This window comes from Amblyomma americanum, chromosome 3, assembly GCF_052857255.1.
Source record: "Amblyomma americanum isolate KBUSLIRL-KWMA chromosome 3, ASM5285725v1, whole genome shotgun sequence".
In the NCBI taxonomy this organism is placed as follows: domain Eukaryota; kingdom Metazoa; phylum Arthropoda; class Arachnida; order Ixodida; family Ixodidae; genus Amblyomma; species Amblyomma americanum.
Genome location: NC_135499.1, coordinates 110,699,144 through 110,716,971, shown reverse-complemented (window position 1 = coordinate 110,716,971; position 17,828 = coordinate 110,699,144). Strand labels below are relative to the sequence as shown.

The following is a 17,828-nucleotide window of genomic DNA, read 5'->3' as shown; positions in this document are numbered from 1 at the left end:
CATACAGTGTGCCTGACAGAGCCTATCTTGACAAAGGGCGGCATCCTTTCCCCTTCAAACACGGCCTTCACGCACCTTGTCTGTCGAAAGCGGTTGTCAGTTATGTGCGCATTGGATGAGAACTGCTTGGGTAAGTCGTCTTGTTTTGTGTTTACCCCGACGCCGGAAATCACACCTGTCATTGTGCTCTTGTCGGCTCAAAATTAACAAACAGGAATACTGCTGAAACTTGATACGGCCTTTAGGTTGTTCCAGGTTTCTAGGATCGACACATCAAAAGAGAACATATTCTTCTCGGAGCTGAGCGGACATCCTTGGCTCGCTCAGGAATGAGCTGTGCAAAAGATGCTCCAAGGGGTTATCTGTTTAGAGAATTCAAATCTTCTGTGGCCGTTACAGGCACATAGCATATCTTGTAAGAAAGTGCTTGCTCACTGCCAATGGTCGTCCTGGGATTCTCGATGACTTGAAGCTTACGCGCTGTAGAAATCCTGTGCAGGTTCCTTTTGAGCCATCAGTTCACGTCCTCAGTGAATCCACCATCGCGCTCTAGGTCTTCTGCGCCGGATGAGGTAGATGTCGTCAGGAGTCCACAGGTGAGGCTTTCTTCTCCTGGTCGCAACAACAGCATGCATGTAGAAGTCAAGCCAAATTGTGGTAGACACATTGGGGCTCAAGCGAGTTCGCTTTGAACACACATTGTATTCAGGGACAAGAAAGGTTAAAGGCTGGAGTTGAATGCAAGCGTCAGAAGTAAAGGCCGCAATGAGGCTGGAGGTTATCTCTTAGACTATATAAAATTTCTTTTCGGTGGTCCTCTGTTGAACGTTATCCAAACGGAAGCACTGCTTACTGTTTGCAGCGCTTGCTGTAGCTTAGTTTTGCTTGATTTGTTACATTCCATTTATTACTGCGCCCATGCAAGGAACATTCACTGTTATTTTGCACCATGCACGATAATTGTGAGCATAATGGCTCAGTGAGTCAAGATAAATATCTAAATACACTCTATGTGCTACTACTTCTGCATCTAGCTGCGCGGCCATCAGCGAATATTTCTACAAATCAAGGGGGCGCTTTGTCATAAATATCCAAGAAAAAAAATTATAATATCACTACTTCTGTACAGTGTATACAAACTACCAACAGAGATATCAATGACTTCAGTTATTAGCTGTGTGCATACTCATTACCAGGAGTTTAGGAATTGCCAGCCAGTGCCCCTAAGGCTAAAGGCCTGTCATGTTTTTTTTTGTGCAGCCACTCGGACACTCTCTTTCGTTGTTGCGGAAGGGAAGATATCGTCGTACTTTTTTGCGTGTTGAAAACCGTGCGCCATGTGTTTGCAGGCAAGGAAACTAGAAGCCTTTTCCGAAAAATCCCTGCAATGACGCTGACAGAGTAGCTTGTACTATGCTACTTCCCATGAACTCTCCAGATTGCATTAATAATCAATGATGTTTTGAAACTGCGTTTATTTTTTAGTGTAAATTATCCTTGTCATTGTCCTACTGTATCACTGGTGGCGCTTTTGGAACTTACAGAGAAAGAAAGCCTGCGTTGGTTTTGGTCATATTCACTGAGCTCGTGACTTAGATACACTACTAATTATTTCGCAATACGTTTCATTGTAAATTGTTATTTTCTCCTCTCCACAGGTTTCATTGTATGCCTTCTCGCAGTCCGCATTCCTGCCGTTGGTGCTTCCCTCTCGCACCCACACTTCGCAAGCAGTGCAGTTAGTGGCAGCTGGAAAGGAATAAAATCAGGTGACAGCAGCCATTTTCAGACACAATGGTTTCGAATAAGCAAGAAGTGTGCGCAGACTCACAGCCATTGAAGTACAAAGCAGTCTTCAGTGATGCGAGTGTGAGCCCTCTCACACTTTACGAAGCGAAAATTGGGAGGTGGTTCACAGATACATAAATGAGCAAATGACATTGAAGCACTCAAGAGATGGCTATATCTTATCCACATAATGCGTGAGACAAGTTAAAGCGCCATTGAAAATGAAAGCAGTTAAATTGTAAACTAATGTGAGCTGTGCTTTAAATGCTATCCCAAATGATGAGTGCAACTACAACATGACGATTGACTCAAGGATCGCTCTACATCTCAGAGTATTGAGGAAATTCGTTTATTCTAGGGAAACCCTGTACACGGCAGAGAAAACTGTACAAGGCAGAGAAATTGAAATTCAGACTAACCCAAGTGACGGGGGAGGCTGAGCCGAATTCGCTATAAAAGATAGACGTGACAGTGCCATCACCTACGCTTGCCGTGCACTGTTGAAGGTTAGAGACAACCTTCTGCTGACAGAAAGTGCTTTCCAGTCCTATGGGCGGCATTAAAGCTCAGTCTTTACAATATAAGGCACGCAAATGACAGTGTCATTTGGTTACAGTGCTCTGTGGTGGCTTGCAAACATGACACCCACCTGGCTACCTTTTAAGCTGGAGCTGGACGCTCCACGAGATTGAACTAACTGTAATTTACAGGTCTGCAAGGCTCTGGCAAAGGCTCTCTTCCACGAGAACCTGTTCACCCACCACTGCGAAAAAACTCCAACAGCCCCTTCCTGTGCCCTATCAGAGCCTGTACTTTCTCGCAGGAGGAAGTAATAGGTGTTAATTATGCAGTCTCTTTAAATAACTAAAGTAAGCGCGTTTCAGCGTGCGCAATTTCCAGACTACGGTTGTTTTTATTCCGTGTGCGTAAAGGCGTCCCCTTACAAAGAACTTCACAACAAGCATGTCTGTAGCTGCTTTTGCTTCTACATGCGTTCTGAACGATATTAAGCGCCTCACAGCGAATGAAAGGCACGCCAACCGGGATTCACTTGCGTGCTCAATAGTAGTCTTGAAAACTATTAATTTCATCGTTTTCCGCTCGCATTTTACACTTTGTGTCGACCTGCCATAAGTTTCTCCGCTTACGCAAGGCGCCCAACTGGAGCCTCTTGGCTCGCATCGAGGCCTTTCTAGCAGATCGCGGTGATTATATTTGCCCTTTCCGGTAAGAAGTCGATAACTGCGGCCACCGATAATACAGAGTTGACCTTGTTGTAACGAAGTCAAAAAGTTCAGAGTTCAGAGAAAAGGAAGCCAGAAATCGTTTCCTGTCTCATAAATTCATTCGATATTTAATGGGGACTTATTTTGTTGCCTGATCAAGGTAATGCAATCTTTTATTGTACCAGAAACCCTGCGTGAAGGATTCACGGTAAGGGGCGGATATGTATATGATTGAAAGCATGCCTGAAAAAAGCCCAGATACCTTAATGAACATGTGACATGCAAGTCGGATAACAAAAACCTGTCAAGCAAATTACCTGCGTCGTAGTTTGGCACTAATGTTACAGCGCAGCGGTCATCACTGTACACAAAAGTATAGTTGTCAGTTTCCGTCACTGAAACACAAAGAACATATATGGGCAACGTAAGAAAATTCAGGAACTTCATTTCAATGTTAGTGCACCAAGGCGCGTCGAGCATTGCTCCAGTAGCTGAACGATTTTGAACACTTTTTATACACGCCTACAGTGGCAATCGGGAGGTTTTTAAAAGCGAATGTGGCACTCTAATGACAGACTTTCTTGGCCGTTGAAGCCCAAGTTCAATAAATGCGCTCATTGCACAGGCCTATTGCTTCAGTTACCACTATAAGTAAGTTCTGCTCTCCTATCACTATAAAAGGAATTTCTTCAATTGGTGATAAGTGAGGAGCGCCTAAGGCAGACCACACCTCTTGCTTGTAGTGTGCCACAGCGGCCATTTTGTGCACCGCTTACTTCCGTAGACACAACCAGCTCAAATTGGCTGTACACGCTCAATGCTCGCCACACCCACCGTTCGCTTAGAAAAACTATTTCGATCCCAGAACCGCGCTACAGCGCTCCCCGCAAGCACAGTAGACAAATGTGTAGAAGTCTGTACAAAAACTCATGTATTGTTCCTAATTAATTATCTCTTTCAAGCCTTTCGCCCCCATTCCTCTAGGGTATCCAGCATGCGAGTTCCAGAAAATGAAGTCCAAAATTCACAATCTACGTTGGGTCTCTCCAGCTTTAAAAACCGACCAGCATCCGGCCACTGAAAGGAGCGGGTCTTTCGCCGAACCATTCCTCCTATGGTGCCTCGACAGAAGGACTATCATTGGTCTCTCTTCGGCTTTATTCTTTCAGACAACCTCATTTCATTTATGTTACCATTCCTCATGATTCCTTAACATAGCCATTTGGATCTGATGCCTCGAAGCAATAACAGCAGAAAAAAAGACGTCAGGTCTAATGGCAATTGCTTGCAGAGACTTCAAAACCAGATAGGTGAAGGGAAATTCAAAGAAAAGATCCCAAGGGCGACTGCGCTATTCCTCAGTGCGAAATTTGAGGGAAGCTCTCCTGGTGTCTGAGGCTCTGTAGGCTCATAATTTTCCTTTTATTGGTCGTAGGCACGTCTGGCGACGATAATGATGCTGATGATGTCCTCAGGATGAATGGCACGTATCCAATGCGGGGGATTGGCCAGGCTGCATTGGTGATACTAAAGCACACATGGGTAAGGAGTGGAGTAAATGAATAATTTTGTGACGAAGACCTGAATTTGGATTAAAAGAGGCTTTAAAAACGGAAATGAAAAAGCTGTGAATTCACATTTTAGCATAAAAATCTACCTGATGCAATTATATATCCACGAATAAAATCGCACACTGGTTTCAAGGCATATCCTTTGGCCCTTGCCCCAAAGGAGAGGAGGATCGGAATAGAAAGAGGTAGCCGCAGTCGAGCGAGGAGGATCTCAAAGTATGTTCTACGGAGAAAAGCGAACCACCGGCAAAAGGGGCAAAACTGATCTATTGACTCAATTTCGCCACAAGACTCACAAAGGTGTGTCAGCGATAACCCTGATCGACATAAATAGAGATTTAGTCTCGGTATTGTGTAGCGCAGGAGGGTCATGGACGCCTCACAATTAATTGAACTGCACGTCCACACACTCCAAGGAAATGCCAGGTGTTGAAAATCTGCTACAGCTAAGAGAGGCTCGTGGCTCAAGTAGTGGAGGCGCCGGAACCATCGGAAGCGAGCTGCAGTCAAGAAGACGGTATTAGGAACTAACGGGACAATAGGTGCCCCAAGGGCGAACTTAGCTAAACAATCAGCCCTCTCATTAGGAACAATCCCACAGTGTCCAGGGACCCAGTGAAAACGTAATTCTGTAATATGTCGTGGAATAAAAAACCGAAGGGAACGGCTTATAAGAGTACCCCACGATTTTTCGAGCGCTGTCAATACGAAAAGGTTGTCTGAAAATAAAAAAAACTTCAGTGATATTGCAGGGAATCCTTATTAAGGCCAACTCAATGGCCAGAAACTCGGCGATAAAAATGAAGGTGTAGTCAGGGGCCCGAAATGAATAACTCCAATCAAGAGCCATTGAGGAAATGCCAATAGCTGCCTTTTCATTTTGCTGGAGGCGTCTGTAAATACGGCAATATGGTTATGAAAATTATCCAGGCGCTCCTGAATAAGCCCATTTAATACACTGGGAGGCAGATTTTTAGCTTATATGGGAGTGTTTCATCAAAGCAGACTACAGTATCAGCGCGGCAGTGAATAACTGGTAGTATCGAATTTATTGAAAAAGAAGTTTTGACAGCAACGAATTGGCGTACACAACCTGTTAAAGCTTATACCAAGGCCAGAAAGTACAAAAGAATAGAGATGGGCTCGTTGTAAATAGGGGGTTAGCTAATCCAAGAACAGGCTCCAAAGACCTTAAAAACGTCCGCACAGTAAGAAGCTGAAACCGCAAATTTAGATCAGGTATCCGCGCCTCCAGGCACAGCACAGCATTCGCCACTGATTTAGGCAGACCTAAGCAAAGGCGCAGAGCGCGTCACTCCACATCAAACAAGGATTGAAGTTTGTACCTGGGCACCCAGAAAAGAGAAAAGAGTCGAATTCAAGTAATGGCCGAACATAGGCCTTATAAAGAAAGAGCAGAGCGTCCCGACACATACCGGATTGTTTGTTGCTGATCCTCACCAACTGGACACGGGCACGCTAAATTTTAAATGAAATGCTTCTAATCTGTTGCCGCCAGTCTAACTGCATGTCATATATTATGCCCAAGTATTTAATAGAATCAACTTGCGCGATTAGGATAGGGTGACACGACAAAGACAGGCAAAGAGGGGATGACTGTGGAAAAACAAGGGCGGCACACTTATTGACGTTTAAAGTTAACATCAGGCTGTGGAGCCAAACTTCTAGAGCATTTAAATACTCCTGGAAGAATTGATACAGGATGTGAATATTTTTGACAGAAGCGAAAAAAGAAATATCATAGCAATAGGGTTATCACGCATAGGGATGTCACGCATTAGTATGCTAAACAACAACGCGAAAAACGGAGCCTTGTGTGACACCTCTAGACTGGGCGTATGCGTTAGAATTTAACGTACCCTTAGTGCAAAAGAAAGATCGGTTCATCAAGAACTCCCTTATCCACGCGAAGAGGTACCAAGGAGGTTGTACATCAGCTAGCTTTTGAAGTAGAATGCTGCCGTCAACGCTGTCATACGCCTTAGAAAGATCTAAAGTAACCAGAGCAGATACCTCTTTTTGCTTCATAGCAACCCAAATACGGCTCTCCAAGTCTATGTGCGCGGTCCAAATGGAGCACACACTGCGGAAACCAATCTGAGCCTCATTGAAGCCTTGAAGAGACAGAACATGATTCGTGGGGCGGCTGAAGACTACGCGTTTTACAATCGTAACCAAATTTGATGTGAGAGCAATCGGCCGAATATTGTCGAGAACAAAGCCTTTTTTCTGATCTTTTAGGAATAAACTTATTTTCGCTGTTTTTCAATTTTATGGAATCCAGGCTTTCTTTTGAAGCGTCACCACATGGACTGGCGCTTTGTAAAAGGAAGAGGTGCCAGGCACGCGCCGGTCAGAACGTTAAAGGGGGAGTGGCTGAGCGGACGTGTTGCTTGCTGGCCGTCGGCGCTCATAGTAAATCAAGTCTTGGGCAATAAATGTGCGGCCGCTCTTGCGCCCACACTCCAAGTACGAATTGAAAATCTGCGCCCGGTCCGGGGCAAAGTCTTGTATTAGTATCTTCAGCATGCCAACAGTTACTCTGTCAACCCCAGGGGCAGCACACTGCAGAAAATTTACTACAGACGCTATATCAGATACACAGACCTCAGTGGAGTCTGCACTCAAATGAAATGGGTTCGAAGCAAAGGCAGCGCAAGCATGAAAACGCGCAGCAAGGCCTTGAGCTATGAACTTCAAATGGTCTTTTTCTTCCCGAGAGGGCAGCACTGTGGATTGAGTGATATGAGAAGAGGGCAGCTGGTTAGTACGTTTCGTGTATCTGTATAGAGATTTCCGGTTGACTGGATTGGACAAATAGGTGTTCAGATTTGCATTGTATTCATCCTTAGCCTTATATATGGCTCTTTTAAGAGATGCCGCAAAGAATTTATAATTTATCCAGTCCTTAGAGCACTGGTTATGCGCTAGGCATTTCCATGCGGCTTTCCTGTGACGATAGGTTTTTTCGCAGGCTTCATTCCACCAGCTCGAATGAGTCTTATTTTTAACTCTTGACTGAACCGTAAAGACTGATCGCCGAGCGGTGTCTAACGCGGAAGCTAGAACTTGAGGTCCCCGGTTAGATTTATTCGAGGGAACAACCGACCAGAAAGACCCACCTAGAAGTCTCGTGAACAGCGTATTATTGACTAATTTTTGTGTGTAACCAGTCGCCCTAAGCGGGCTGCATGCAATAGTGAAAGTTATTAGGTAGTGGTCGCTTTACGCACCGTGGTCAATTGTAGACCACGAAGATACTCCAATATAATTGAGAGCTAAAGTTAAATCAATAGCAGGCCGAGAATTCGCCCTCATGTAAGTTATGGAGCGACTTTTGTAACAGCACACACCATTTGCTGACATCCAAGACCAAAATAACTGCCCGCTGTAGTCTGTGCTGAAACCCCGTAAAACATGATGCCAATTGAAGTCCCCAGCAAGAACTACATTTTGCTGTTGCGCAGTAAAGCATCTAGTCCATCCGTGCTACGGACACCGGCAGGGATGTTGATATTCGCTACTGCAACAGGAGCACACTGCGGCACAAGGATGTGAACTGCAAGAATCTCACAATCAGGTTGCACTAATTTATGAGACACTTTAGGACAATGGAAACGTTTTGTTGAAATCAATGTTACCAAGCCCCACCTCTGCCGTTTGGGCGATCAGCTCTAAAAATCGAGCCGATTTGAATTGTAAAAGGACAATTTGGAGAGAGCCACGATTCTTGTAGTAAAATATTGTCTGGTGAAAATTTAAGAATACGCTCCTGTAAATCGAGGAAAGAAAGTGCGACAGAGCGACAATTCCACTGGAGAACAGAAATGCCTGTCATGATTACTGCTTTAAAAATGAGGCAGCAACAGCCTCTCAAAACACGTCCGATTTCTTTGCAGTTCCTGGCGAACCTTTCTTGGGCTTGACATGTGGACGGTCTCATTTAGAAGGAGAAGAGGAAGCACGACGCTTCTGATATTGAGTCGTCATTTCAACACCTGACTCACAAGCGATAGAGAGTGTGGACTGGGTCAGAGACATATACACTCACAGGCGAGGAGGCAGAAGGAGTTGTTGGTTGAATATTGTCAACAGATACATAGGAGGAAGAAGCGGTAGACGAGGTCAGGTTACCTAATGCCGATGAAGCAGCCTGCGCGGCAATTGCTTGAGATAATGCATCACTGAACGTACTCATCATGCGGTCAAGTACATCAGCAACAGCATTCTCCACCGCAGCGACGACCCACTTTGCTATGTTTGTCTTCACATCGGCAGTGGTCGTGCGGGCAACATCTGAGTACAAGCTCTGTCGTCTGTCAAGAAGGGCATAAGCATCCGCGCGTGAACATCGCGCTGAATAATGCCCAAGACAGACTGTTCATCGGTGCGCTTCGGTAGGTGGGGCCGTCAGCTGTGTGATCAGAGTGGCAAAGGCAACAACTAAACGACTCACAAATGCGGACGTCTGAAGCATGATCACCGCCGCAAACGCGGAAGCGCGTTGCCGACTTGCAAGATTTCCTACTGTGACCAACACGCCAGCAGTTCTTACATTGTAATGGTCGGGGCTGCAGTGGGTAAACACGGTGTACAATGAGCCAGACTTTTATTTCACATGGGCAAGAGGCCCCCGAAAATATCGCTATAATTGACTCAGTTGGAATACGAGAGCCTCTTGCCTCTCTGTTGCAGCGGTAAACAGAGAGGACGCCAACACCAGCATCATGGAGATCTGCAAGGATTTCTTCTGGCTTAACGGAGGGGTCCACACCGCGAATTATTCCTTTTACGCAGGCAAGCTGCTCAGGAATAGACGCTTTCACCGGGAGGCGAAAGAAGTGCACTGCAGCAAGTCTGCAACACAATCCAAATCAGGTGATTTGCACAAATGTCCTCTTTTGCCAAATGGTCGAACCTCAGCAAACTCAAGATAGTGGCTGGTCGCCGCCTTCAGCTGCTTCTGAATCAGACGCGAGTTTTTGATCGTAATGAAATCATCTCCTACAGGGCCCAGCGCCACAGGAATGTGCTTGACACCGTTTTGGTTAAAACACATTAGCGGCAAGTTTTCAGCCGGCAAACTGGCGAACCAGGTTACCGGACCTGTGCCCGAGGCAGACATAGCCATTGCCCTAAGCCTAATGAGACATGACGCCTGCATCCAAAAAAGGAAAAACCTGGCCAAATCCCCCACTCGCGGAACGGCGTCACCTGGAGTTGACGACAGGCCAAAAGAGAGAATCAGCAGCACGAAGACACACTTCAGCACCAAGGCTTCTTTGAAGAACCCAGGAACCACCAGAGCGTTGCACAACCGACTCAATCGCCGCTTCCTTTTTTCTCGGTTGGCGACGATATTAGATAGTAGTTTTAGTTGGTGGCTACCATGATGTACAATTCACAGCGCGAGAGCATGTCGCAGTTTAACACGAGACGTGATCGGCTGCGGCGATAGCTATAGTGCTCTCATGCAGTGGCGAGCGCAGCTGATCTGTTCGCGGCGCCGCGAGATCAAACCCGAGTTCCGGCAAATTTCAGTTTAGTACAAAAGCACAAATATGCTCACAAACACTGAGCATGAATGTTGTCGTCTTTGAATTTTGTGCTGATCTTTGGATCTCGTGCCGTTGCTTAACAACAGCGATGCAACGTTAAGTTAAAAAGAAATCAAATTAATTTGCACTACTGGGAGTCAACCCGCGGCGGCACGAACTGATCAAGATTCTCTTGATTTTGCGTTCTCTGCCTCTTCTTCGCTACTTCTTCACAAATGCTAAATTTCGCAGCTCCAAAAATTAATAATATTTATCGGATAAAGGCTTTTAACAAACTTAGCGAAAGCACTAGCAAACAATACAAGTACTAAATTGGTCTCACTATTTCCGTAGGTGTGCGTCGCTGATAGGACTTCTCCGCTCGTTATATACGAAGAGGTGATTGTGTACCTGCAAGAATTTAGGCAAAAACGCAAAGCGAGCATTTTGCAAAGAGTAATGCGCCGGATAGCACAACTTCAAAAATCTCTGAGTGGGGTAAGTGCTTTATAAGAACAATTACATGTGCGGATTCCCTCTGCTTCACTTTTCGTCCAGCGTGACACAGACGTCACGATTCCCGCAGGATTTAAGATCATGAAGAGGTGTGTGTTAGAAAAACGTAATATTTGGGGTGATTCTGTCGAATGTCCATAAGAGTCATGAATAGATATGTGAAATGAAAGCAGTGCCAGACAGCAGAGCTGCCAAAATTATTAAGAGCGATGTAAGTGATGCAGGGAAGACCGCTGAGAAGAGAGCACAGGGAAAGTATGTAACCTGTAACGAGAAAACTGATCACGCTAGATGAAACTACATATCCGCAATAAATGGCAATGAAGGTAATGTGATGAGCAGCTTGCGTATAAAGGCAAACTAGGACTGAAATTACTATGAATTTTTGCAGCAGAAGAATTATAGAGGTCAATATTTATGGCAAATATTGGCTGATAGGAAATCAAGATTTCGGCGGTGGCGACAGGAAATATATTGACAGCCTGTAATATATAGCGGACAAAAGTGACTGGTGAAGTTCGTATTACTTCGCATCTCTTCAAGAATGGCGGCGTGGCGCTAGGAAAGCCTGTATCCTTGCATACAAAACTCTAGTAATTGAACTGTTTGTAGAAAGATGTAGAAATGCTTAAGCAATACAAATTCATAACAAACGTAGTGTTAAACAACTGAAAAAAGTGGTAGGGCTTCAACGCTGTTAAACGAAGTGGAGGTGTTAAAGTATTTCTTTAAACTGCTACGCTTATGGGTTTGCTTTGCTCGGTCGTAGGCATGACTGGCGCCGATATTAGTTCGATAGTAGTATTAGTGGATGAATATGACGATGCGCAATCCCCAGCGCGAGAGTCCGTTGCAGTTTAACACGAGGCGTGATCGGCTCTGATGAAAGCGTAATGCTCTCGTGCAGTGGCCAGCGAAGCTGGTCTGTTCATGCCGCTGCGTGTTCAAATCTCTGCCACCACAATATTTATTCAATTCATTAATTTATGGTTTGCCCGAACTCACCCTCAAGGTCAAGGTTCGCGCAGACTCGGTGAGGTGGTTAGACCTGGTTAAGTAGTGTTTTATCCACTGCAATATGCATCATTTGTGTTTTTGCCCGTTTTTAGGTGTTAAGTCATTACTAATACTTGCAGAATGGGAGCGCAAAGTTAACATCTATTTTAATTAATTTAGAGGGAAGGCTGGTTCAGTCAAAACATGTAGAAAAAACTTCGTGGACGCAGTAATTCAAGTTCTATAGAAGTGTAAGAAAACGGAGAAATATATATAGCTGGCGAGACGCCAGTTATTCAGTTGAAACATGATGCAGCCATGCATCCATAGCGTTAAAAAGGGGTAAAAACCATATATAGATACGCTTTAACATAGTTGCTGATATTAAACAGCTACCTTACCCTTCCATGATGAAAGTTGGCTAACACAACGAAAGAGAATATCGACAACCTGGGGCTTGCAATCAACTTCGCAGCCTTCTAAAAGGTATATATTGTAACTACATTAGGTGCCAGAAGTTCTTGACAAGCTCGCCTGTTTAAGAAACAAATGCGTCACATAGTAATTTAAAGCCCATAACTTACGTTTTGTTCGCTGTAACATTGTACCACGTTGTTCCGTACATAGCGGTTTGCGTGCTCTCATTCAGGCACATTTTCGTGGCCACGGTACATTTAATGTTATCGCGCTTTTGAGAGTCGGTCATAAAATTTCGATGCAGTAAATACATGTTGGTTCCATTTCCTGAAATGAACTAAATAAATAGAGGAAAATACATAATTGAGCCGGATAATTCTTCAGCATACTTCTCTCGACTCTCGTTGACTGGAAGTAAAGGCGGAACGTGGAATTCTTAAAATGTGTAGAGATTGAAAGAAGAGAAAAAATTTGCGTGCATCTCATATCTAAGGGATCAAACCGTCGTTTCGTATAAGCAGACAGTTCATATTAGGCCAGTTCGCATTATTCACCCAACTGTATCATCTGTTCCTTGGAAGCGAAGGCAGGTGTTACAGATCAGATAGGAATAACACTTAGCGTTGTCGAAAAAAGCCGCATAGCTTTTCATAGAAAATGACGAGACCAAGGAATTCAACGGTATGACTCCAAGAACTCTTTGATTTCAGAGTTTCAAACGAATGCAATGAATAATGAGAATAGAGGCCGAGTGTAAGTAAAAATAAACCGCGTTAATGCTTCCTAGATTTAATTTCGTAATGAGCGAAAACAGAACACACATAAAACCGCTACCTGGCTGCAAATTACTGCCCGATATTTTTGAATGCAGAACAATTAACGGTAGGTTTCGGTACCGACTTGTGGCATTACTGTTGGTTTCGTTATTAATCGTTAAAATATATAAAGGCGTGAAAATTTACTGTCGACCTTACAAAATTTTAAAGCATTTTTGTTAAAGTTATCTCGTGGCTGTGTTTGGACTCGGTTAAACTAGAACGGTTTCGAAACAAGGTTACTAATTCGTGCATGTCGTAGGTGTAAATTGTAGCGGCAGGAAGTGCTGCGATATGGAACAGGCGGCACCGTGACGAAACATGTCAATCGGGAGCCTGCGGCTGTTGTAACAACAGGAAGCACACCTTGTCCTGCTATTTTCGGGTCCGGTTTAGGAAGCTGATGCACCTATGAATGCTGAATTTTTGCTGTGGCTTGTATTTCGTTCTCGAAATTCGAGGCTGTTCGCCTATATTAATCAAGGTTGTTAACGTTGTAGGCACCCTGTCGTGCTTGCGACAGGCCGTTCCTCTATGGCTTAGCTTGGAAGCGATGGCCTGCGCTGCCTTTAACATTCGTGCCGGCAGTTTCACACAACTGGGCTGACATTTTGTAGTGATAGCTACATGACGGTAGTATTCCGAGCCTTCAGCGTGGAGGTGGCACGTGACTGTGGCGGCGCAGCCTCGGCGTGGCGGTGGCACGTGACGGTGGCAGGCCCCGTGGTTGGTCAGGTGACCAGCCATGTGGTGCGGAGCAGCTGCTGATGCCGGCGAAACCGAGCTGCAACAGCTGTGCACATGCGCCGTGTCAAGTGGGACGATGATAAAGAAGGAACGCCCAGCGAAACTGAGCACTGAAAGACTGACTTTGCAATTCAACTGAGCAACTTAGCCAGTTGCAGCTATCGCGTCACTCCAGGTCTAACCAGAGCTAAACCACCGCCAATTTTTTAAAAGTTCAAGCAGCACACAGGTGTACAGAACTGCAAGTAAATGGCACACTTGCTGAACAAGCACGGCTATATTTACAAACGCAGTCCCATTACACGAAGTGTATTGCTACATGATTTCTATTTATCTCCTCTCAAAGTGCGATATAATGATTTGAAACATATTTTAGTGTGATTACAAGCAACCGATCCAATTTGTTGCAGTACGTTACCTCCTATGCATTTCTCTCTTTCCAAGGTTTGAAAATAGGCCGCAAATCATGAATACCAGCAACTTGTTCAGAAATATATAAGAATACAGTACAGCCCTCATAGGCGTGTCTTGGAAGAACGAAGCCCGCTCTTGCCTGTGAGCAAGCCACAAGCTGGCTTGATCAGCGTAACCTCTCCGGTGTGCATACGCAACCTTAATTCGATTAATAAAATCTTCTTTGGCTGCATCTAAAAGACTGCCATCATATATTATCATAAAAAGCCTCCGTACACTGCTGGAAAAACGCCTCTTCAATGGACCTAATTGCCCGCCATTCCGCCAGCTGCGTCCACTTTATCCCTCATAACTTGCTAATCTCATACACGCGGTGGACAAAATTATTCTCTTCTATGTATAAACCAATAACCGTCGCATATGCCTTGGCTAAACTGCTTGTGTTCTGTCGAAACCATACGCATGGCGTCTTTAGCATTAAAGCGCGCTGCATGAGGACCACTGCAATTTTGTTCATTAAAAAAAAGAGAGCTACAATTTATAGCTTTAGAAGCGCGCCTTTTGTAGAGTTGAGAGGTGCGTTGCCCTCGAGTGCCCCGTCCAACGGCAGTTAGTGCCTCGGTCACCTTCGACGTGCGGACATCGCTCAACACGCGCCCTTCCTTTTAGCACTTCCGTGCCCAAGTCGACCGGGCGAAATGCATTTTAGTGATGAGTGCAACCCGCAATGACCATCACTAAAGCAGTAAAGCTCGTGGTGTGAAGCAGATAGGACAGGGTCCGATCCCAGCCGGGCCACAAATTACAAAGTTATGTCGCCTCTGTATATGAAAAAGCATATACTTGCTAAACAAGAGGCGGCTAACATGTTGAAGCACGTTTGGCATGAACGATCTAATTAAGAGATCACGCAGTTTTGAGCAGCACTTTCGTGCAGTATTGCGAAAAAGCAAGCAAATCGCTAGTCAGTTCTCGCGAAAGCCTGAAAATGAGAAATGAAAATATGAAAATGCAAAATGAAGATATATCCGATGCATACGTGTACGTCCTATCTGGGAATGCACGTCTTCCTTTTCCTCTTAAGTATACACGCATCAAAAGTCAAAGCAGGAATGTTACCTCCAGCGTGGGCTGTGTTTCATAAGGAAGAGTAAACGCGTTCTGCAGCCGTTCGTGTGTGCATTTTGCTAAGAAAAAAAGCTGCCCACAATGAAGAGCGCGGGCATCGTCAACACCATTCTTGTTTATAACAGAAAATATACGTTACCAGGCAATCAACTTATTGGCGGGAATTCCCTGTACGCTGAAAAAACCTCACGCGCGTTTTGAGGGAGAAAAAAGCCTGGGAGTTAATTATCTGAACAATGCTCCTTTAACCCAAGTCTTGCTTTCTTCATTTGCGCGTTGCAGGTCACAAGGCTGGTCTAGGTCCAACTCAGTGCTCTAGTTAAGGTTTGGTTAAGTTAGCTTAGTTGAAAGAATATTCAAAGAGTAAAGATGTGGCAGAACCTGACGCACATGAAGGCAAGCGAAATTTTTACAGTTTAGGAGAAAACTCGAAAATTCAGTTTGAGATTCGGAAACGTTTACAGTTTGACAGAATGGGGGCCAACAAAACAGACAAGTGTAAACAAAATGGCGTTAGGCGAAACATTGCGGGAGGTAATTTTACGATGCGGTCAATGTTTACTCTGACTTTGATTTAAACAGCCAGCGTTTATCGAAAATTACAGATTTTAAATATATCGGGGTTCGTTTTCCTCCTGACCTGACAAGGAGAAAGCAGACTTAATATATATCGGCAAAGGCATCAAGAATGCTACATTTTTTAAGAAGGAATTTCCGGGACACTCCTCAAAAGGTTAAGGAACTTTTATACGTCACTTACATCAGACCAATCATGGATTATGCCTGTGCAGTTTGGGACCGTCACATCGGAACCTATTGTGATACGCTGGAAAGCGTTCTGAATCGTGCGGCGCGGTTTGTCACCAACAAATATTGTTTTAATTATCGATGTAATAGTATAAAGCAGGAGCTGAACTGGAACTCCCTGGAGGAGCGACGTTTGCGACTAAAGTGGGAACTCCTTTACCGCATTTTTTTCTAGAGAACTCCTATTAACCCCGAAACGTATTTGCTGTCACCTCATATTGTACCCGGAAGGCGCGACCGCGACCGGGAAATACGTGAGATAAAATGCCGTACTGATTTGTTCAAACTGACTTGCTTTCTGCACGCCATCAAAGAATAGAACAAGCTGCCTCATTGTATTGATGAATGCCAGTCCGAGGCAAACTTCCTACCACTGTTGTCGGAAATGTGATGTGCGCGCATGCTCAGCTGCTGTTTTTTTTTCTACGTTTCGACTTCTTTCGCTTTCTTTTTTAAAATCTTCGCCTTTGATGTGAATTCAGTAATGTGAATGCGCTCTTGACGCTCTTTTTTATGATCTGCCGTAGATTCTTTCCTATCCTGTACAAAAGGTTCGCAAATGCTGTACGATTGATCGGGGGGGGGGGGGGGGTATATATGTATTCCTCCTGCAATTACACCCTCCTGGCGCTGCAGAAATGTAAACGAAATAAAATGAAAATAAAATAAAACTTTCGAAGTAATATATTCTACTGGGGAGTGCAGCTTGCCGATAGCCTGCATGCCGTAGGATAACTCCTTATTTTCGTGCTTCAGACAGAGCCTGCAAGAGGAGGAGACTGGAGGGAGTACAGGAAAACGGACGCTGGAAAACACCGCTAAAATAGTTGCGTCTCATCGTGCTTCCGATTTGTACGTGTGAATTGAGCGCTACTTGTGCATTGCACAGCCGGTAATGCTCCTTAAAATCACTTCACGGATGTACTACTGGGGACAAAAGTTTCCGGGACGCGAGTTCTAGGAAAATCGTTTATTGGAGCTCCACCTCGAAACCCGGTCGTCTGATATTGTTAAGAGAGGAAGGAGCATTTAGGCTTTTCATGTCTTCCAACAATATCAGGAGACTGGGCAGCGAGATGGAGCTACAATAAACGTTTTTCCTAGAACTCCCGTGTCGCAAAAGTTTTGTCCATCATGCTCTTCATATAACGACGTGAGAAGGGATCATCGCCGAGACTGTATTCTAAATCCTATTGCGTGACGCGTCAGGAATTGCGTGGATGGTGAAATATATTTTTCCGTGTTGGGTGAATGCAACGCACGCACACGAAGCGAGAATAATTTAAGCAAGAACTACAATAATTGTTCGCTGATATCAGTGGCCTGACTTCGTTTCTGTCTGGAAGTTTTCGTCGCTTCGTTCTTTGTCGCTAGTATTGAAAAATGAAAGCTCCAACTACATAAGTACTTGGATAGCGTTAACAACGAGGCATCAAGAGCCTGAGAAATGCCCATCTCTTGGAAAGGCGTGGCAACTGGATGCTTCTGCATAAGGACCAAGTAGGGTAGCACCAGACTAGCGCAACTCCCTACATCGACGAAATACACGTGACCCAATCGGAAGGCCTTCAAAATATGCTAAAAAAGCAGATACAGTTGGCAGGGCAGTAGCCAGAAGAAGGGTGCATAAATAACAGAGTGATATTTATGAAATTAAATTGATCACTGCTTCTTGCGTCATAAATGCTGAGAGTGCGGACCACAGCTTTTCTGAAGTATTGCTACGCACGTAAACAAAACGCATAACATAGTGGATTATGTAAGAATTCTTGCTGTCTACATTAGATGTAATGTATAAATAAATATTTATCCCCTTTTCATGGCTGCAACGATTTACGTGCGGAA

General features: G+C 44.6%; 1 protein-coding gene across 1 annotated transcript in view; it reads right to left on the bottom strand.

Annotated features, from left to right (window-relative positions):
• Positions 1-1,444: 1,444 nt before the first annotated feature.
• LOC144124813 (uncharacterized) overlaps positions 1,445-17,828 on the bottom strand; it is a 45,298-nt gene continuing 28,914 nt past the window's right edge. The window contains exons 4-7 of the mRNA XM_077657711.1: positions 12,240-12,409; positions 10,487-10,554; positions 3,332-3,409; positions 1,445-1,749 (exon numbers count right to left, since the gene is read on the bottom strand). Coding sequence (XP_077513837.1) covers positions 1,577-1,749; positions 3,332-3,409; positions 10,487-10,554; positions 12,240-12,409 — 489 coding nt within the window. The 3' untranslated portion in view covers positions 1,445-1,576. The remainder of the gene's footprint in view (positions 1,750-3,331; positions 3,410-10,486; positions 10,555-12,239; positions 12,410-17,828) is intronic.